Raw genomic sequence first — 22,081 nt, forward strand, 5'->3', positions numbered from 1 at the left:
TTCAGGTTCTGGTCTGTGCACAGCCTGTCCACCCGCCTGCTGGAGACCTCGGTGAAGTACATCTGCCCCCCGCTGTGAGACAATGCTGGCAAAGTTGTGGGGCGATATGAACTAGGAGAGATCAGCAACACAAACAAGGAGAGCCGCTCCTTGAGTTATGCGAGTTGCCCTGGAGGTTTTATTTTGGCACCCTGGCAGGACAGAGGTTCTTGGAGCTCTCCAGAACCAGCACCGCAAGAACCGACACATCAGCAGTGCGCAGATTTCTTTTATATGGAGCAAATGGTCCTCAAGTGCTGTCGTGTGTTACTGTTACAGGACGTGGACAATATATGGGGTCTGATCATCAGCTGGTGTCAATTGGCAGAGTCACTGGAGTTATGTTGATTTGCACCAGCTGAGGACGGACTCCTGGTGTGGAATGCTGAGAAGTGGTCGTGCAAGTGATAAAAAGAAAATGAACGCATTCCCTCATACGGCGAATAAGAGAGGAAGAGTCAAACAAAGAGGTATATGGCTAGTGCGAATAAGAGACAAGCCCTGACATGAGATGGAGACTCAACAAGACATGAGATGGCGAAGGAAGATACACAGGGGCAGGAGCTGCAAAGGTAAAGGCTGTCACGCCCACAAGACTCTCAGTGTGAGGAGAGGACAAAGGAAAAGCCAGTGGAGGTGGCAGAGTGGTGAGCAGAGGCAAAACGCCAGATTCAGAAGTGAGTCTAAAAGAGGAGTCCTGATAATTGTGGTGTTAGTGCACAGTGGTGGGTTGTGTTGTGTGCACGCAAGCACGTTCAAACCAGATTAACTCAATCTGACCCATTTTAAAACCACCGTGTAGACAAGCCCTACCTGACACCTTTTTGCAGCCCCCCTCCCTCAAATGCATTTCACACACCTCCTAATTCAGCCCAAACTCTGGAAGATAGGTTGGAGCCAGGTTCATGGGCCATTTTAAAAAATGAAGAGGCTGATTGTGAAGTCAAATTAAAACAGATGCCAGAATGGGCTTAACAAGTGCACACATGGTATTGCTGGGAACATGGTGGGTCCTGTCCAATGGAGTTGGGTGAATAATAGATTTGTTGGTTCACTGGCAATTCCAACCTTTTTTTTTTTTTTAAATCCACTTTGGGGGTTGAAACAAACATGACACTTTTTGAAAATTTTCATCAAATGGAAAAGTAAAAAAAAAAAAAGAAAGTCTGGGTCAGGTTGAAACGCGAGGTTTTATTTCGACTCGACTTTATAAATGTCATTTTGATTTCAGGCAATGTGACAAAAACAAAGGATGGCTAGTTTCACAAACCAACCAGGGGTGGTGGTGACGCCATCGCCCTTAGGAGCGTTACCCACTGGGTAGACACGCATCTGGGATTTGGGAGATCTGAGTTCAGTTCTCCCCTCTACCTGATGTAGAGAAGGGATTCTAATGTGGGTCTCCCACATTGCAGGAGCATGCCCTACACTCTGGGCGATGTGAAAACCCATAGCTACATATCCCAGTGTCTCTGGTTAAAGTTGTTCCACTTTGTATAATAAGTCATTGGAGCAGGGACTTGACCTCAAGCCACTGCCTCTCAAGGGAGTGTCCTAACCACTAGGCTATAGAGTCATTCTCACCCTTTTCCCGTGGACTCATGGCTATTGAATGAATGACTATGACTTGCCATTATGGATGACAATGAATAGTCATTGGGCCATGGAAAGGGAGTGTGAATAACTCCCCACTGGCTTCCCATGGACCATCCATACACCTATATCTCACATCTATCTGACGTCTAAATTCTCTGGTGATACAGAGTGAGTGGAATCATAGAATATCAGGGTTGGAAGAGACCTCAGGAGGTCATCTAGTCCAACCTCCTGCTCAAAGCAGGACCAACCCCAACTAAATCATCCCAGCCAGGGCTTTGTCAAGCCGGGCCTTAAAAACCTCTAAGGAAGGATGTAAGTATATATAAGGATATAAGGAAGGGTATAAGTATCATATGCGATGTGGCCAAGAAAAGAGGGTCATGGCTGGGATTCCACTGTGCCCTGGCAATCCTCTGCTGTTGTACTTGCAGCAAGTGTAACTTAGAACAGCCTCCAGGCTGCTCCGCCATGTGCTTCTCAGAAGAACTGTGACCGCCTTAGCCAGACTTCCTGCTAGGTAGCAGCCCTCTGCAGCTGCACCCCTGCACACGCCCCACTCAACATAGGCAGCAGCTGAAAGCCTCCATATACCTCCTTAATCCCCCTGCCTCAGTTTCCCCTCCCTTCCACGGCAGTCGTGAGACCAGATTGACTAATATTTGCTCAGCACTTTAAACGGGAAAAGTGTGACCAGAGATGAGCCTCACCAACCTCCGCAATCTCACACTACCGAGTGTGTGAAATCTAGATCCAAATTTTACACGTATTCCCCAACACCCTCTAAATAAGGTGGCTGCACTCCACACAAAGTGGCTCATGCCCATCATCTCCCCTTCCTGCTCACCATCACTCCCCCTCCTTACACGACTCACAGCACTTGGCTGGTTCCCCTGAGCCAGAGAGCTTTCGTTCTCTTTGCTGGGCAACCAGCAGTGCTTCAGTGTAATGGTGCTGGCCGAAGGAAAGCTCTTTGTTAAAACGTGTGTGAGCTGAAGGCCAGGAGAGCCCTGCACTCCCACAGCCTAGTGATCCACCAAATAACAGAGATGCTTACGGCAGGAACTGTGCCCGCCGTGAGCTCCCTGCTGAGCATCGTTTGTTCCCAGTTCCTCCCTGAGAACCCTGCCTTGCGGCTGTAACCTGCACGTGTCCCGGTCTGACGTCACCGCAGCAGTTATTATTTCGTGATGATGTCACCTGGCCTCTCTGCCCTTGGCCAGGCCCCTCCCTCCTGCTCCAGTCTGGCCCCTGCTCTGAAATGGACAGTAGCGGCCGGTTCTTTGTTCGTCAATCTCCTCCCTTTCTTCCTTTGCCCAATCACACTGTGCTACATTAGCATCTCTCCCCCGATGCCCTTTAGAGCCACACATCCAGACTCGCAACGCCCCCGGCAAGCCACACTGAGTCTTATCCGCATTCACACAACCGGGGAACTGAGGCACAGAAAGGCCATATTGAGGCCGATATTGTCAAGCTCAGCTCCAGGCATCTACGCCCACCTAAACAAGCGACCTGCCTCTGAGAGGCACTGACCACCCGCAGCGCCTGCGAACGACAACGGGAAATGAAAAGCGCTCAGCGCTGCTCGGGATCTGGCCTGCTGCATCCAAGGCTTTTCTTTCAAAAACGGTGGCCCTCACCATTAAGTCCAGGGTATCAAAACCCCCCACAGAGGGGTGTGGGTGAGGTGCTGGGGGCCGAGGTGTCTGCTCCTACAGGCTCTGCTCATAGCTATCCTGCTGGGGGGGATGATGATGTTTCCTTGTGGTGCTGTCCCCTTTGTTGTCTGGCCTCCCCTGCAAATCAGTGCCACCCTCTGGCATATTTTTCCACCCATCCGTTCTCCTGGAGCATAGGGGAGCAGGGGATGTGGGGTGTTTTCTCTGGTTTGTCCCAGTCTACCCCACGTGCTGGCACTGCTTATGGTTTTCGCTAGGCCAGGCCAAACCCATGCTGCTGTGTTTCCAGCAGTCTCAGCTCGCAGGGTTCCTGCTGTAGCTCTTCCCTGACATCCTAAAAGAGAAGCCGCGGCTTCGGGGGAGCAAGAGGATGGCTCCTTGCCTACGGCACGACAAAGGATGGCGTGGACTTTGCCGGCAGAGACGGGCCTCAAACCGAAACCCCCTGGATTGGTTCAGCTCCAGAACCGAACACCACGGCCCCGGTCTCTCTCTAGACTGTCTCAGACTGGAACGCCACACGAGAGGGTGCGCAAAACTTTGGGCAAGTTCAGAATTGACTGCGACTCCAGATCTGGGAGCTCTGCCCCCCAATCTCACCCGGGCTCCCCCTCACTGCAGATGACAGGACAATCAGGCCTTTCCATGAAGAATGCCTGTCTGTGTTTTCCTGCTACCCTGTGACATTCCCCCCTTTCTCTGCTCTCTAGCACAGCGACCTCTGTCTGGGAAACTCCCTAGCCTGCTGCTTCCGACTCCTCTTGCTGTCCTGCGGGCTCCTTACCTGAGGTTGGCGTCATGGGAGCAGCAGCCAGGCCGTTCATGTTCAGCGCTGCCATCTGCTGCATCTGGGCTGCGGCGAAGGCTGCCATGGGATTCAGGTAGCCCCCTTGTGCCACGGATGCCATGATCGCCGCCTGCTGCTGCATCAGCTGGAACAAAGAGAACAGGGAAAAAATATCACGCATTCACCAGCAGGGCAGCTCCAGAGAGGAGATGCTGCGGTCACCGACCGGTCACTCGGGCTTTTCCACGGTGCTGGCTCGACCAGAGGCAGCGATACTGCTGTCCATGGGGCCAGTGCTACCCGTGGAGCTCTACAATGCAGCCCAGGCCTTGCTCCTTCTTGGTCTAAGGGGGTGGCTTCTCTCTGTTGCCAGTGTGGTTCTGTGCTAGACTTTCTTTTGTCCAAAGCCAGAAAAAGCCACTGGCAACCTACCAGACAGCCCAATTTGCTGGTCTTCAATCAGTATCTGTGGGCTCTGGGTCGGCCACACCTTGCTATATGCGTGAGATGGGGTGATTTTCATTGGTCTTAAGTCACTGAAGTTAATACATGTATGGCCTAGGACAGGGGTTCTCAAACTTCATTGCACTGCGACACTCTTCTGCCAACAAAAATTACTACATGACCCCAGGAGGGGGAACTGAAGCATGAGCCCACTGGAGCCATGCCGCTCCGGGCGGCGGGGCCAAAGCTGAAGCCAAAGGGCCTCAGCCCCAGGCATGGGGCCTGTAACCTGAGCCCCGCCACCCTGGGCTGAAGCCGAAGCCTGAGCCCAGGCAGTGGGGTTCACGCTTCAGGTTTGGCCCTAGGCGGTGGGGTTTGGGCTTTGGCCAGTCTAACACCAGCCCTGGGGACCCCATTAAAATGGGGTCGCGACCCACTTTGGGGTCCCGGCCCACAGTTTGAGAAGCACTGTCCTAGGCAAAACAACAGGGTGAGGAGTCAAGTACTCCAGTCTCTGCTCCACCACTCATTTTAAAGGAAACCTGCAGTGATTAAGTTACATAGAATATCAGGGTTGGAAGGGGCCTCAGGAGGTCATCTAGTGCAACCCCCTGCTCAAAGCAGGACCAATCCCCTGACAGATTTTTACTCCAGTCCCCTAAGTGGCCCCCTCAAGGATTGAACTCAAAACCCTGAGTTTAACAAGCCAATGCTCAAACCACTGAGCTATCCCTCCCCCCAAAGGGAGATCATAGGACATTTCTCGCTCTGTCTCTAATGCTAAGACTCTACATAGTCATCATTCGACCTGATCAATAATTTTGCGATGGACAGTTTTCCATTGAAAAATTCAGTCTAATTGAAATTAAAATGTATCATGGGAACATGTCAATTTCGATGAATTTCTGATAGGCCAAAGTCAAAATATTTAGTTTCGACACTGTCTAAATGTTTCACTTTGGCTTTATCATTTTGATTCATTTTTGTTTAGACTTCTATGCTATGGCAAATTGTTAATTTAATAGTCTATGATACGAACTATAGTTAATGTTACCTAGGTAACATTATTGAATGTTTTCGTATAATATAGAAATCTAAACAAAATGAAATGCTTCAATGGTCCCAAATCAGGTTTTTTTTTTAAATTTTCACTTCATGGAAAATTTTACCTTTTCGTTCTGACTCAGAATGATTTTTGCCCCCAAAATGTCAGAATTTCCCCCGGGATGGAAATTCCAGTTCCCAGCCAGGTCCAGTCATTGCTTCCCGCAATGCGCTGGTTCTCCACTTGTGCTGTTCATGAGCTCGTCCAATGCTACCGTTCAGGCGAGTAAGAGGAGAATTTTGATTGGGCAGCGTTTTACTTTCTCTCTTCACAGGTGTACAGAACACAAGGAGCAGGGCAGTGCAAAACCAGCACCTCTTGCATTAAGAAATGGCTCTCGCTGCTTCACTCACTCCAGAGCTGTGGGGGGCGCTACTGACTCCATCTGATATTTTGCTGCCTTCTCCATCAGAACAAGACAGCCTGATGATGTAGTTCAGCCCGTCGGCCATGCATCTCAGCATTAGAAAGGAAGGACACTTTCAAAGCCATTGCAAGGGATGGTTTATTGTTGTTTACTGGTTAAATTGAACAGTTAAGTCGCTGCTAAATTAACCACAAACATAAAAAAAAATAGCAATCACTGTACAGTGCTGAAAGCGTCCTCCCCAGGCATTCAAACGCAGAGGCAATCTGGTCCAATGGACAAACAGTGACCTAGGAGCTAGTCAGTCTCAGCTCTGCTACTGATGTGCTGTGTGACCTTGGCAAGCCATTTCAATTCTCTGTGCCTTAGTTTCCCCTGCTGTAAAATGGGGATAATAATATTTGCCTTCCTTGGCAAAAGTGCCTGAGATCTATGGATTAAAAGTGTTGTATACGACCTGAATATTATTATTTCTTGCATCTTAACACACACCATCTCAGTGCCAAGGCGGAGGCTTCCCTTTTGATTGTTAATTACCCTTCCTTATTATATACTGCGTAAGACACTTTCCCATTTTAATTAGTGATTTACTCTTCTTTGTAATTACTGATGGAGTGATTAGATGAGCTTTTCATATTACAGCACAATGCCGGTCCCCTTTAAGGAGCAAATTTGTTAGTCGGCATCAATTGGATTTATTCTCCAGATCAGGCACTGAACAGGTGATTTTATTAAGTACTCCAATAAAGTGAGGAAGGGAGAGGGAATGCATCCATCTTTAAACAGGGCTTGACTCTACCTTTGGGTGTCTACTGACCCATAGCTCATTTCCTGTGCCAGATCTTTATACTTCTGGCTGGCTGAGAACAGAGCTGGCTCCATGGCTGGTTATGTAAGTGATGGCTGAGGTCCAGGGTCTGCCTAATATTGCTGATCAAATTAGTATTTCTCAGAGGTAAGGAGTGCTTCAGGGGCTGGGAGGGAGCTGAGTCTAGGCTGACTGCGTTAGACTTTCCTCTTATTCCTCCAAAGTATGTCAGAGATGGAAACACTTTTGTGATCTGCTTGTAAAGTGTTTATGGTGGTTAGTCTGCGGAGAGGCTAACAGCCTGCTATTGGAGCTAATCCTTCTGCTCAAGTGATACAGCTTTGTGTTGTCGTGCTGAAGGTTTCTGGTTCAGACGCTACTCGTGACCTATGATGGGGATATCATAACATTTGCTTATAACAGTGGTTAAGACACTGGACTGTGACTCTGCAGTCGCTCTCTGCACTGGAGCTCTGCCACAGATACCATGGATGACCTTGGTCAATTCATTTAATTTCATTGGGCATAAGAACATAAGAAAGGCCGTACCAGGTCAGACCAAAGGTCCATCTAGCCCAGTATCCTGTCTACCGACAGTGGCCAATGCCAGGTGCCCCAGAGGGAGTGAACCTAACAGGCAATGATCAAGTGATCTCTCTCCTGCCATTCATCTCCATCCTCTGACAGACAGAGGCTAGGGACACCATTCCTTACCCATCCTGGCTAATAGCCATTAATGGACTTAACCACCATGAATTTATCCAGTTCTCTTTTAAACACTGTTATAGTCCTAGCCTTCACAACCTTCAGTTCTGCACCTGTAAAATGGGGATAATAATTCTTCCTTTTCTTATTATCTAGACTGTATGACTTTCAGGCCAAGGACTATCTCTTATTATACACAATGGGGCCCTGATCTTGGCTGGGGTAACTCGCTGATACCATAATACAATTAATATTCATGCTGTTCTGAAGATAATCCCTATTATGCATGCTGCACATTAGTTATCAGAGCCCAGAAAAGTGTGTGTAGCATTTAACTGGCTGGATGATGTAACCTCTTGTCCTGCTCATGACACATCCGGGAGCTGTTTGCAATTGTTTCAGACATATCGGGTGTTCAAAATGATCTGCCGAATCATGCCTGGGACAGGCTCTTGGTCTGTCAACAAGTATGCAGTGGGAAATGCGCATGAAGTGGTGTCCTGATACAGCCCCGGGTTGAGGTATGCAGAGTTTTGCAACATACTGTCATTATTCCATCGGTTACATCTGACCAGAGACACAAATGGCATTTTCCTCTCTGTGTTCATGCAAAAACTGAAGCTGCTCCTAACCTGCCGATTACGGTTGAATGCACTGTGGATATCCTAAAGTCCCACTGATTTCAGTGGAATGGCAGTGTAAAATCGACTGTACTGCTGGTAGTGGGAGTGGAGTAGGATGGGAAGAGAGTAGGTTACATTTAACTTACACTTAGACAGGAAGGGTGGTCGGGGGGTTAGAGCACTAGTCTAGCACTCAGAAGGACTGTGTTCAAGTTTCTGCTCTGCCGCAGACTGCCTATGTGACCTTGAGAAAGTCACTTATGACATGGCTACACTACAGGGGTTAAGCTTTGGCTGTGCAGACATGGCCAATATTGATGGAAATTTTTTTTCCATTGAGGTAGGTAATCCACCTCTCCGAGAGGCAGTAACTAGGTCAATGAAAGAATTATTCTGTCGACCTAGCCGCGGCTACATGGGTAGCCCTGACTACAGCGCTCAGGCTGAGAGTGACATAGCTAGGTCGGTCTAATTTGTAAGTGCAGACTAGGCCCAAGTCTCTGTGTGCCTCAGTTCCCCACCTGTACAATGGTGATCATAGCACTGCTCTACCTCAGAGGGGTGGTTGTGAGGAGAAATGCACTGAAGATTGTCACACGCTCAGATGAGAACACGTGGACAGTGGGAATTTCCCTTCCCGAGAAATTTTGGAGGAAAAAAACGTTCCATGTCAGAAGAAAAAGTTGAAATGTTGGAATTTCCCCTGAATGGAAAATTCGGGCAAAAACCTGTTTTGAAACAATCCAATTGTTTCATTTCAAAAAGGTCTAAATGAAATTCTACCTGGGATTCCAAACTCCAAGGCTCCTGGCTCATCGGCAGCTCCTGGCCCCACCTCGGAGACCCTAGAAACTCTGGGGTCTCCGATCCTGGGGTAATCTGCATGGCTGGCTGCCCCAGAGCCATGGATCCTGGAAACTCCGGGGTCCTGACTCTGAGGCAGTCCAAGGAGCTGGGCAAGTGAGCTGGCAGAAAACCAGGCCCATGCAGTCAGAAGATGGCCTGAAATTGTCCCATTCCTGGGAAACATTTTGAATTAGATGAATCTGCCTTTTCTGTCGGAAAATCTCTGAGCAGCTCTGATCCTATGGCAATGGAGGCTTTCTTAGAAAGTCACAGCACGGTAAGAGTAGAACTATACTCTGGGAAAGGGAACTCGGTAACCTTGAAACAAGCAAACAGAATAGACCCATCTCCCCTCCCTTACGGTGAGTCAAGGGAGATTTATGGAAGGAGGGCAAGTCCTGCAAGGGTCATCAGTCTGTCTTATAAAATCCCTGGAGCGTTGCCTGGGGCATTCAAATAAGTCTTCCCACTCTTTCCCAGCCACCTCCTGAAGACAAATGTCCCATCCACCCTCCTTTCATTTAAAAGAGGCCCAATGTGTGAGTGAGCTTTTTCCTTTCTTGGCCAAAGGAGGCATTTCTTTTTTCTATTGTTCCTTCCTTGGAACCATCTCTGCCTGAGCAATTAAGGAGTTTTATCCCATCCTATTTCCAGTAGAGATAAGAAGGTGTTAGTACCATTATACAAGGCACTGGTGAATCCTCATCTGGAATACTGTGTGCAGTTCTGGTCTCCCATGTTTAAGAAGGATGAATTCAAACTGGAACAGGTACAGAGAAGGGCTACTAGGATGATCCGAGGAATGGAAAACCTGTCTTATGAAAGGAGACTCAAAGAGCTTGGCTTGTTTAGCCTAATCAAAAGAAGGCTGAGAGGAGATATGATTGCCTTTATAAATATATCAGAGGGATAAATATCAGGGAGGGAGAGGAATTATTTAAGCTCAGTACCAATGGGGACACAAGAACAAATGGATATAAACTGGCCATCAGGAAGTTTAGACTTGAAATTAGATGAAGGTTTCTAACCATCAGAGGAGTGAAATTCTGGAACAGCCTTCCAAGGGAAGTAGTGGGGGCAAAAGACATATCTGGCTTCAAGACTAAGCTTGATAAGTTTATGGAGGGGATGGTATGATGGGATAGCTTAATTTTGGCAATTAATTGATCTTTGACTATTAGCAGGTAAATAGGCCCAATGGCCTGTGATGGGATGTTAGATGGGGTGGGATCTGAGTTACTACAGAGAATTTGTTTCTGGGTGTCTGGCTGGTGAGTCTTGCCCACATGCTCAGGATTTAGCTGATCACCATATTTGGGGTCGGGAAGGAATTTTCCTCCAGGGTAGATTGGCAGAGACCCTAGGGGGTTTTTCGCCTTCCTCTGCAGTGTGGGGCACGGGTCACTTGCTGGAGGATTCTCTGCACCTTGAAGTCTTTAAACCATGATTTGAGGACTTCAATAGCTCAGACATAGGTCAGGGGTTTCTTACAGGAGTGGGTGGGTGAGATTCTGTGGCCTGCGAGGTGCAGGAAGTCAGACTAGATGATCATAATGGTCCCTTCTGACCTTAAAGTCTATGACTCTATCCTTATTTGATAGACAATTCCCTCCTCTCCCAGCCCATGTCATTGTCAGTATTCAAAGCCTGGGGTTATGGCGACCGGCGGATGGTTCCAGGGTGCTGAGCTATCTGCCGAGACCTAGCTCCCAGTCCCTGAGCAGGAGGCTCTGCTAAAGGATCGCTTACACAGAAATGAACCACTGGGAAGGGTTGGTGGCAAATACCTGCCAGGAGGAAAGCAAAGCGATTGGGATGGGGTGAGGGAAAGGAGATGGATAGTGGGGGAAGGGAGATAGATGGTTGGGCACTGGAGACCGGCCAACTGATGAGTCTCCACCCATCCTTTCCTCTGCGACTGCTGAGCCTGTGAATCCCACTGAAGGTTCCTCAAGGGGCCGAGCATGCCTCATCACCCACTGACTTCAGTGGCAGGGGAAGAGGGCCCTTGCAGTCAGACATGAAGCACTTGGGCCCGGCCCCTAAATGAGGGCAGAATGTGTCTTCTGGACCGAGCTGAAATGCAGAGTCTCCCAGGAGCCTTTGCTTCCACTTCCTTTCACTCAAGCTCGCACCTCCGGAGTTCAACCTCATACAGACCCCCTCACACCAGTTTGCTTTGGGCATCAAAAATACTGCAGCCAGCAGTAAGCAGACCCAGGAAAGCTCCCCCAGGCTGCCCCACATGCTTGGGAGAAGCTCCCCATCAACCACCGCAAAACAAAGTCATTGTCCTCCTTCAAACCCCTCCTCGAAACTCTCCTTTGCGCTGATGCCTACAGAAAGTTTGACAATGGCCAGGCTGCTGGTGTGCTGAGACCACCATCCAGCACGCTGACCAATATCGGCTCATTGTTTCCTTGCACTCTGCCGTCTGTATGGATCTGTCGGCTGTCTCCTGTCTTACACGTAGACTGTAAGCTCTTTGGGGCAGGGGCTCTCTTTTTGTTATCTGTTTGTACAGCGCCTGGAACAACGGGGCCCTGGGCCATGACTGGAGCTCCTAGGCACTATGATCGTGCAAATAAATAATAATAATTAATAAGTTGAATTTCCTGCGTGATTCACTTCACTCTTCACTTCCTGTCCTAAGCTGTTGTGTAGTGTGACTGGCTGTTTTAAACAGCTTCTGTGGTTCCAGTTCAGTGATGGCGACATCATACGCTGGTTGAAACCATTCCTCTGCCCAGTGAATTTTTATGGGTGAAGCAACCCTTACAGAGGAGGTTGCACAGAACTTTCTCTTCTAGTCACTTGTTTATAACTTTTTGTTTTTTACTTTCCTGGCTGCGGGCAGGTTTGTTCTCCACCCAGGAGCACAATTTCCAAGTAAGTCTAAGCCAAAATGGTTGAGAGGGACAAAGCAGGTAAGGTAATATCCTCTCACCAAAAGAAGTTGGCCCAATAAAAGATATTACTTCACCCACCTTGTCTCTCTAATATCCTGGGCCCGACATAGCTACCACAACACTGCATATACCAGGATGGTTCAGACATTTTCAAGAGTGAAAGAGGCAACAATAATACTCTTCCATTCTATGGAATATATCTACACTCTTCCCGATGAGGGAAGATTGCAAAAAATTGGGTTTGTTTAGTCTGGAGAAGAGAAGATTGAGAGGGGACATGATCACAGTTTTCAAGTACATAAAAGGCTGTTACAAGGAGGAGGGAGAAAAATTGTTCTTCTGAACCTCTGCGGATAGGACAAGAAGCAATGGGCTAAAATTGCAGCAAGGGAGGTTTAGGTTGGACATTAGGAAAAACTTCCTGTCAGGGTGGTGAAGCACTGGAATAAATTGCCCAGGGAGGCTGTGGAATCTCCATCATTGGGGCTTTTTAAGAGCAGGTTAGACAAAGACCTGTCAGGGCTGGGCTAGATAATACTTAGTCCTGCCATGAGTGCAGGGGACTGGACTACATGACCTCTCGAGGTCCCTTCCAGCTCTATGATTCTATGCAATAATGGCTCACAACTTATTTTGAACTTCCCTAGCTTGACAGTGGTAGATGGGAGACCCTTGAAATTGGACAGCGAGAGATTCCTTTGGTCGCAGATGCACCTTTCAGGTGTTCTGGTGAAAATTGCTTGCGATTTGCCTAAGTTCACACAGAATCACAGAATACCAAGGTTGGAAGGGACCTCAGGAAGTCATCTACTCCAACCCCCTGCTCAAAGCAGGACCAATCCCAAGGCAGATTTTTACCCCAGTTCCCTAAATGGCCCCCTTAAAACTCAAACTGTCATAAAGAAGCAAACAACGGGCCCAACGCCACTTGCCTGCCTTTTGCAGGCCATCTTTAAATCTTCTCTCATTAGCTCTTGGAGCCGCTTTTTCAAAACGTCCGATGTGCACACGCAGTTGCCCGCCTATGCTGGGACTGCACATGTAATCGGTACTCCCATCACCCACTGTTTCCGACATGGCCATACTTGTTCTCAGCAAGTACTTCAATGCTACTTTTCTTAACCACATTCAAAAGAAACCCAGTACCAGTGGCCCTGCAACAAACCCTGTGAAAGGCCAGTGGGAGGCAGCTTGAAAGCAAGAAGGCCGCCAGGTACAGTGTAGACTGTGGCACCTGCTCTAAAAGGACCAATGTCCTAAGCTGTAGCAGGTTGGGCTTCTCACCTGCACTTCCTGTTAAAAGTTAAAAGATGTATTTTGCAGATGCCAGCTGGATTTTGTAACACATTCTGCTAACAGTTCGCCAGGGTTCTATTAGGCCGTGCACAGAACCCCTCACTAATGCACTATGTCAACATGGCTGAGTCTGTGTGAGTAACATTATTTGTATTACAATAGCACCTACAGGCCGGAGCTGAGATCAGGGCTTTATTATACTAAGCACTGGATAAGCCCATGGTGAGAGGCAGTGCCTCACCCAAAGAGCTTACAAAACAGACAAAGAGCGAGAGAAAGGAATATTATTCCTGTTTTCCAGGTTGGGAACCGAGACACAGAGAGGTTGAATGCCTGGCCCAAGGTCACACAAAAAGTCCTTCCTAGCCAACGCGGGAATTGACTGAGGGAAGGGTGCTATAGAAAAAAACATAGCACAGGATCATGAAATAAACATATTATTGTCTATCCCAGTCTTTGCACCGCCTAACATTTTGCTTGCTTTGTCTTCTTATTCTTTTGCTAACAATAATACCAGCCAGCGCTTTCCACCTACAAAGCGCTACACAAACACTTTGCTAATTAATCCACACAGCCCCCCCCACGGGAGAGTCAGGGAGGCAGTAATATCAGGATCTAGCTAGTGTTTATGGCTATAGATTGGCACCCCCTGCTGGAGGGAATCAGAACAGCAGAACTGTGCGACATGGGCAACTCTGGACAAATAAAAATCATCAAATAATTCGACCCATTTTTGTGATTTAATATATATATATATATTAGACAGTTTCCCCCTATTCCATAGAGCTAGTAGGATAATGAGTGAATATTGTACTTGAATAATTTCACAAAATCTACTCTTGGTGATTTCCCCCTCGTTATTCACCTAGTTCATGTCATGGATCCGACACCCTTAACCATGATTCTCCTGCAGCTCAACGGGGTTGGGACGGAGCTTCTAGAGCAAAGTTTGCTTCTCCCCTGACATTGCTCTGCTCACAGCCTGTCGAGATCCAGGTAGTTCTGGGTGACCGGAGATTTGTTGCAATTCAATAATTGCTGTTATTATCGCCATAGAGCAGCTAGGGGAACGGTGAGTCACTGACCGTAAATGACTCACCCAAGGCCAAACAGCAAAGTCAAAGTGCCCCTCCTAACCCCCAGCCCCTTCCTCAGCCTGTAATCCCATGCTTTGTGCTGCAGAATCTAGTTCCTACCCCCATCTGGAATTTAGCCAGGACCCCATGGCTAACACTCACATGTCGTTTTTATGCAAACTTGATAGATGGCTTTGATCTCATTTTAAATAATTTTTAAAAATTTAATAATGTATTCCATGGCTGTTACTTTCCAGGGGCGTCTTCCTTTTGGCTTGCTTTTCTCTTCTGTATTTTCCTACCTCCTCTGGTTTACCCTCAAATGATTTCCATTCTGCCTGGTGGGCAGCAGCAATATAAGGGGATCGCTAAGGACTCAGTTGCCTCTTCATGAAGAAAAATAGGAGCTAAACAAACTTTGTTACAGTGGCTTACCTGGACCTGATCTCTAGTAGTGAGTTTAATAGTGACTTTGTGCACCCACAATGAGGAAAAGACCTCAAGACTTCCTCTGTTCGACCTTATCCCCTGAACCCACCGAATCGAACTGAACTCCACCACATGAGGGTCATCTTATCCTCATTACCCGGCCTGCTTATTTATAACTATGATTGCCTGTAATTCCTGTATGAGTGATGTACCCTCACTGCTTGCTGACTGTACCTTCATTCATCCACCTTATACCCCCCCACTGGAGATACTGCACACTGTATGTGTTTTGTGCTATCCAATATCAAAATACTAACATCCCCCTATACTCTGTATGTTACCCCCGATGACTAATAACTGAAGTTTCAACACTCTGTATCATCTATTTGTAAACATTTTCTAATAAAATTTTAATTCTGTGCTTGTTTTCATCACACAGGGCTTAGATGCTGCTTGTTATGTATGCTTCCAAGTGTATTACATAAAATAAATAATTTCCCATTAATTTGTGAGGGGGGTTGGGGTTAAATGGGGTGAGAAGATTCAATTGGGAGACAAACACCCATTAGGTCTCTGGAGTAAGAGATTTTATCAAGCTGTGAAACTTGGCTCTCGCTATATTGAGAGCAAAGAGGGGCTGATACAACTTTCTGCCTCTTGAGTGACAGCGGCAACATCTATGTCATGAGGACCAGATCCACTGTCATGCACATGCCTGGTGCCCCATGTGGGTTGAGATGCAAAGGCCAGGTGTAGAAGAGAGCTTGAACCTTCATGTCCCAGCCCAGAGGGCATAGAAAGGCGGTATGTTGGCTCAATGATGTGTCCCACTTCCCCTGACCCTTCAGAAGATTCTCTGTAGGGGCTTAAGCCAGCTCCCTTGAAGCTAGTGGAAAATCTCCCATTGACTTCAACAGTGCAGAATAAGGCCCTGGGTTCGTTATGGGGGTTGGACACTGCCGGTGGGAAACGGTGGGGCTGAGGGATTGGGCCTGTTTCTCTGCCTTCTCTCTGATCAGCCAGGGGATGGGCGGCCAGGAGGCAGTGTAGAGGTGTAGGACTGCTGCATCAATTGGTCTGGCCTCTTGGAGCGTGCACAGGCCAAAAGAGGACCTGCAGTGGAATAGCTAGGAGGCAAGGCTGTGAGTACAAACTCAGTGTTGAGTCCCTGATGTAGGTCACGCTCTAGCTGGGTATTAGCCATTGAGCCATTTGTATTGTTTAATGGTAGCATCTCGAGGTCCCAACCAAGATGGTGGCCCCACTGCGCTGTCCCTACCCCAGGGGCCTTTCGGTCTGAATAAGGATTATCGCCATTTTGTAGAGGGGGGAAATGAGGAATAGAGGGCGATTAAGTGATGTGCCGAAGGTCACACAGGGAGTTGGTGGCAGAGCTGGAAAATGAACCCCTGTCCCCTGAGTGCTGGACACTTTAGGCCAAGCTTCTTCTCCCTTTAGCTGGTGCCTTACATCCAGTGAGCAGGCTGAGCTCTTAAATGTACATTGCATCTTCATGTCAAAAGAAAATGCCCCCCCCCCTTTTTCTCTCTCTATCATTCTCTTCATCTCTCTTTGGTATTTCTAAGGTGCCAATCACCCTGGTATCTAAGAGCTGGCAGTCCAAGGTGGATTAACCGGCACCGACGGGACACCGCACAGCCCGAGCGCTTCACTCCCTTTCTTTTGTGTGTGATTCGGAGATGAAACAGATAGGAAGAGGCACAGATACCTCAGCTGATTGAGAGACAGGCTCCAAGCCCATCCTGGATATGCAGACGCCGCACAGAAATGTGATCCCGTCACTTAGACAGCTCTGAAGTCTCCAGGGTAATTGGTGTCACCAGCCTGTCATATCAGAGGGCTTGAGTTCTAAAACGTATCCCCACCTCCATTAACATATTTATCAGCAAAAGATGGCGGGACCAAATCCGACTTCCACTAAAGTAGATGGAAAAACCCCATTGGGGTCACTGGAAGCAGGAGCAGGCTCAGGAATGGTTCCTCCTCTTTCTTCAGAGATTAATCCTCACTCAAGCGCCTTCCCACCTTGATTTCCTTTGCTTACTACAGGGGAAAACAGATTTAGGGGAACTTTTGCAGTTAAAAGTAAAGGGCCGGAATCTGCTGCTGTCAGTAGCATCGGTGTAAATCCAGAGGGATTCAATCGCCACTGCAGTCAGTGCCTTTACAGCTATGGCAGGGCAAATTTAGTGTGACCCCAGGACCATGGAAATCATCAGTTACACTGACACGGGTGTAAATCTAGACTCGGCTGCTGCTGCAGTCAATAGAGTTACAGCAGAATTTGGTCTAGAGGGTCGGTGCAGTGCAGTGGGCACCCCCCAAACTGGCCGCACTTCTGCTCGGCGTGTTTTGTGCAATACAAGGCATTGGAATGTTTTCAGAGAGGGAGAGAAAGAAAGTGTGGGTATTAGGAAAGAAGGTGGGAAGGAAACAGAAAGCAAGTGTGTGTAAACAGGGAGAGCAGAGAATAGGTTCCGCTTTGACTTGCCTTGCAGGATTTCTGCCTGGGAAGTAACAATTGAATCTCTCTGCCTGCCAGCCCTTAGAGATGCTCCTCCCTGGCCCACATTTCTTTTGGTCCTGCATGTTCCACAGCTGTTTCCTCTACACAAGGAGGCAAGCAACCCCCAGCTGGGATGCCCCTGAGGTGCTGGGTGCAGCTTGACTGCCCTGTGGACTGGCAGCATGGAGTGTCAGCCCACTCCCCTGCTGACTGTTGGGGAGGCTGGATAAATGCAGCCAGGCTGGAGGAAGGATGTTTCATTCATCATGTGAGGAAAGGAGTTGGGAAGGGTGGCCGAGGGCTCCTCTCTTATCAACTAGGGAATAAAACAAACAGGAGGCTGGGAAAAAAAGATGAGCTTGCTTGATGGGGAAAGAATGAAAAAGCGCAGCTGTGTGGTCCTGGGGTGAGGGGGGCAATTTCTTGGGGCTCCCAGGATGTTTATAGAATGCTAAACTGTATTGTACTATTCTGCCATTAGGTTGCACTGTATGTAAAGTACCTTATTTAAAGCTAACCTTAACCCTACCTGGCAGAGCACTAAAGGATCTTATGATGCATCTGGTCTGTATAAGCAAGCTCTGTAACCACTCCATATCTGATACAGAAGTACATGACATGGTGTCAGGAGTAAACTAAGGGCAGGTCTACTTTTAAAACATTGTAGCAGCACATCTGCACTGGTGCAGCTGTGACACGGTAGTGCCTCACTGAAGATGCTACTACACCAATGGGAGAACTTCTCCCGGCAGCATAGTTAATTCACCACCGTGAGAGGCGGTAACTATGCTATAGCGCTGTCTACACCAGGGGGTTAGATTGGTCTAACTTGCTCAGGGGTGTTGACCTGGCCTAAGAACAGAAACAGAAGGAACAAGGCAACAAAGGTTGCAGGATCTCATCAAAGTGTCATTCTTCAATGCCCCAGAGAATTTCAGCTTAGATAAAGCTTCAGTGTGGACAGACTGCAAATAGTACTTTGCAAGATTTCACATTGCTACCAAGTTGCACAAAGAAACTGTGGATATACAGGTATCTTCTTTAATTTATGCCATGGGGAAGCAAGCGGAGCATATCTTTAAATCCTTTGACTTTACTGTAGACAGGAACAAAGATGACTATGAAAGGGTTCTGGCTACGTTTGATGCATACCTTATACCTTGGAGAAATGTAGTTTAAGAAAGGACATGTTTCCACCAGAGAATTCAATAACCAGGGGGAAACCAGAATGTTTTATAAGAATACTGCATACATTGGCTGAAAACTGTGATTCTGGGAATGCAAAACATGAAAATATCAGAGACAGACTGGTTATTGGGTCAACAGATAAACCCAAATAACCCAGATAAATCCATTCACAGCAGCTACAACTGAAGAGAGATTTAACCCTAGCCATGGGTATACAGAGAGCAAAGCAGTCTGAACTAGTGAAGCAGCAACACCTAGAGCAACTTGACAAACTTGAAAAACCTGAATCCAGTTTAGAAACTGTAAACAGACGCTTGAATGTTAAAAGTCATTATCATAAAACCCCTGAGGCAAGGAGAGAGAACTCTCAGGCTAAGAGGGACAAACTCCAGCCTACATGCACAAGGTGTGGAAAAAGTCCTATCCCCCAAGAGATGATGCATGTTCAGCCAGAGGCACACAGCATAACTAATGCATGAAATATGGACATTTTGCAGCTGTTTGCCGCACCAAAGCAGTCAGGGAGTTAACTCATATTACAGACAATCAAGACCCTTTTTTTTCTGGGATCTATCACTTGTGATGACAGAGAGCCTTCCTGGAGAGTGAAATTGACTATGCATGGCAAGACTATTGACTTTAAAACCGAGACAGGAGCTGACATCACAGTTATCTCAGAAGGGACTTAGAATCATCTTCAACCTCTCCCAGCACTGAAGTCCCCTGACACAGCTCTGACTATCCCTGGAGGGATTCTGAACTGCATGGGCCAGTTCACCACAGAAACAACTTACAAAGACAAAAACTTTGCATTCAGAGTGCGTGTGATCAAAGGATCACAGATCGACAGCCTCCTCGGTCACTGTGTGGTAGGCATGATGGGTCTGGCGAGAAAAGTGGAAGCACTCAATGGAATATTTGGTGAAATAGGACTTTTGAACGGAGATCCAGTACAAATCACCTTAAGAGACAATGCTGAACCATACCGCATACATACACCTCGCAGGATCCTCATCCCATTACTTCACAAAGTGGAAACTGAGTTTCGGAGAATGTAATGGGATTGACATAATCGAGAAAATCTCAATGCCAACAGCATGGTGTGCCCCAGTGATACCAGTGAAAAAGAAAAATGGGAAAATACAAATATGTGTGGATCTTAAAAGATTTAATGAAACACTTGTGAGAGAAAAATATATCCTCCCAACTCTAGATGATTTCCTTCCTAAAGTGAAAGGAAGTACAATATTCTCCAAGCTGGATGCCTCAAGTGGATTCTGGCAAATTCTTTTAGCCAAAGAAAGTGCTAAACTGACTACATTTATCACACCCCTGGAGAGGTTTTGCTTTTGAAGATTACCATTTGGGATTGCTAACGCACCTGAAATTTTCCAAAGAAGGATGGCAGTATTGTTAACAAACACAGATGGAGTTGTAAGTTTTCATGGACGATATTCTGATATATGGATCTTCAATGGAAGAACACAAGAAAACCCTTGACGAAATCCTAAGCCTAATCAGTCATTCTGGGTTGAAGCGACACAAGGAAAAATGTGTTTTCCACCTACCCCAAATTGATTTTTTGGGAGAGACAATAAACAAAGATGGAATCAGTCCTAGCCCTGAGAAAGTACAAGCAATTTGAGAATTGAATGTACCAACTAATGTACAAGAACAGAGATGTATGCTGGGGAAGGTAAATTATCTTGGTCGATACCTACAAGGCCTTTCCACAGTGAGAGAACCACTGAATCAACTGTTAATGTCCAAAACATCTTGGCTATGGAGGCCAAATCAAGACATTGCCTTCAAAAAGGCACAGTAAAAGGTACAGTACCAAGAGTGAAATCCCTGCAAGATGCGTGGAAACTTTTTAAAGACACTATAATAGAGGCTCAACTTAACTGTATACCCCAATTTAAAAAATATAGTAAGAGAACCAAAAAAGAGCCACCGTGGTTAAACAACAAAGTAAAAGAAGCCGTGAGAGGCAAAAAGGCATCCTTTAAAAAGTGGAAGATAAATCCTAATGAGGAAAATAGAAAAGAACATAAACTCTGGCAAAGGAAGTATAAAAATATAATTAGAAAGACCAAAAATGAATTTGAAGAACAGCTAGCCAAAGACTCCAAAAGTAATAGCAACATTTTTTTTAAATACATCAGAAGCAGAAAGCCTGCTAAACAACCAGTGGGGCCATTGGACGATCGAGATGCTAAAGGAGCACTCAAAGACAATAAGGCCATTGCGGAGAAACTAAATGAATTCTTTGCATCCGTCTTCACTGTTGAGGATGTGAGGGAGATTCGCAAACCTGAGCCATTCTTTTTGGGTGACAGATCTGAGGAACTGTCCCAAATTGAGGTGTCATTAGAGGAGGTTTTGGAACAAATTGATAAACTAAACAGTAATAAGTCTCCAGGACCTGATGGTATTCACCCAAGAGTTCTGAGGGAACTCAAATGTGAAATTGCAGGATTACTAACTGTCATCTGTAACCTATCATTTAAATCAGCTTCTGTACCAAATGACTGGAGGATAGCTAACGTGACACCAATTTTTAAAAAGGGCTCCAGAGGTGACCCTGCCAACTACAGGCCAGTAAGCCTCACTTCAGTACCGGGAAAGTTGGTTGAAACTATCGTAAAGAACAAAATTGTCAGACACATAGATAAACATAATTTGTTGGGAAATAGTCAACATGGTTTTTGTAAAGGGAAATCATGTCTCACCAATCTACTAGAATTCTTTGAGGGGGTCAACAAGCATGCGGGCACTGGGGATCCAGTGGATATAGTGTATTTAGATTTTCAGAAAGCCTTTGAGAAAGTCCCGCACCAAAAGCTCTTAAGCAAAATAAGCAGTCATGGGATAAGAGGGAAGGTTCTCTCATGGATTGGTAACTGGTTAAAAGATAGGAAACAAAGGGTAGGAATAAATGGTCAGTTTTCAGAATGGAGAGAGGTAAATAGTGGTGTCCCCCAGGGATCTGTACTAGGCCCAGTCCTATTTAACATATTCATAAACGATCTGGAAAAAGGGGTAAACAGTGAGGTGGCAAAATTTGCAGATGATACAAAACCACTCAAGATAGTTAAGTCCCAGGCAGACTGTGAAGAGCTATAAAAGGATCTCACAAAACTGGGTGACTGGGCAACAAAATGGCAGATGAAATTTAATGTTGATAAATGCAAAATAATGCACATTGGAAAACATAATCCCAACTATACATATACAATGATGGGGTCTAAATTAGCTGTTACCACTCAAGAAAGAGATCTTGGAGTCATTGTGGATAGTTCTCTGAAATCATCCACTCAGTGTGCAGTGGCAGTCAAAAAAGCGATCAGAATAATGTCTTGCATCTGAAGAAGTGAGGTTCTTACCCACGAAAGCTTATGCTCCCAGTACTTCTGTTAGTCTCAAAGGTGCCACAGGACCCTCTGTTGCTTTTTACAGATTCAGACTAACACGGCTACCCCTCTGATACCAGAATAATGTTGGGAATCATCCAGAAAGGGTAGATAATAAGACAGAAAATATCATATTGCCTCTATATAAATCCATGGTATGCCCACACCTTGAATACTGCGTACAGATGCGGTCGCCCCATCTCAAAAAAGATATATTGGAATTGGCAAAAGTTCAGAAAAG

The 22,081-nt window shown here is 46.7% G+C and overlaps 1 protein-coding gene across 15 annotated transcripts in view; it reads right to left on the reverse strand.

Moving 5' to 3' along the window:
- Positions 1–22,081, reverse strand: part of CELF4 (CUGBP Elav-like family member 4) — an 874,489-nt gene that overhangs the window by 109,814 nt on the left and 742,594 nt on the right. For all 15 annotated transcript variants that reach the window (XR_010602081.1, XM_005296185.5, XM_065598684.1 and 12 more), the window contains exon 7: positions 4,102–4,249. Coding sequence is in view for 14 of the 15 variants with exons in the window: in XM_005296185.5 (XP_005296242.2) it covers positions 4,102–4,249 (148 nt within the window). In the remaining variant the exon portion in view is untranslated. The remainder of the gene's footprint in view (positions 1–4,101; positions 4,250–22,081) is intronic.

This window comes from Chrysemys picta, chromosome 6 (assembly GCF_011386835.1).
Source record: "Chrysemys picta bellii isolate R12L10 chromosome 6, ASM1138683v2, whole genome shotgun sequence".
NCBI classification, from domain to species: Eukaryota; Metazoa; Chordata; order Testudines; family Emydidae; genus Chrysemys; species Chrysemys picta.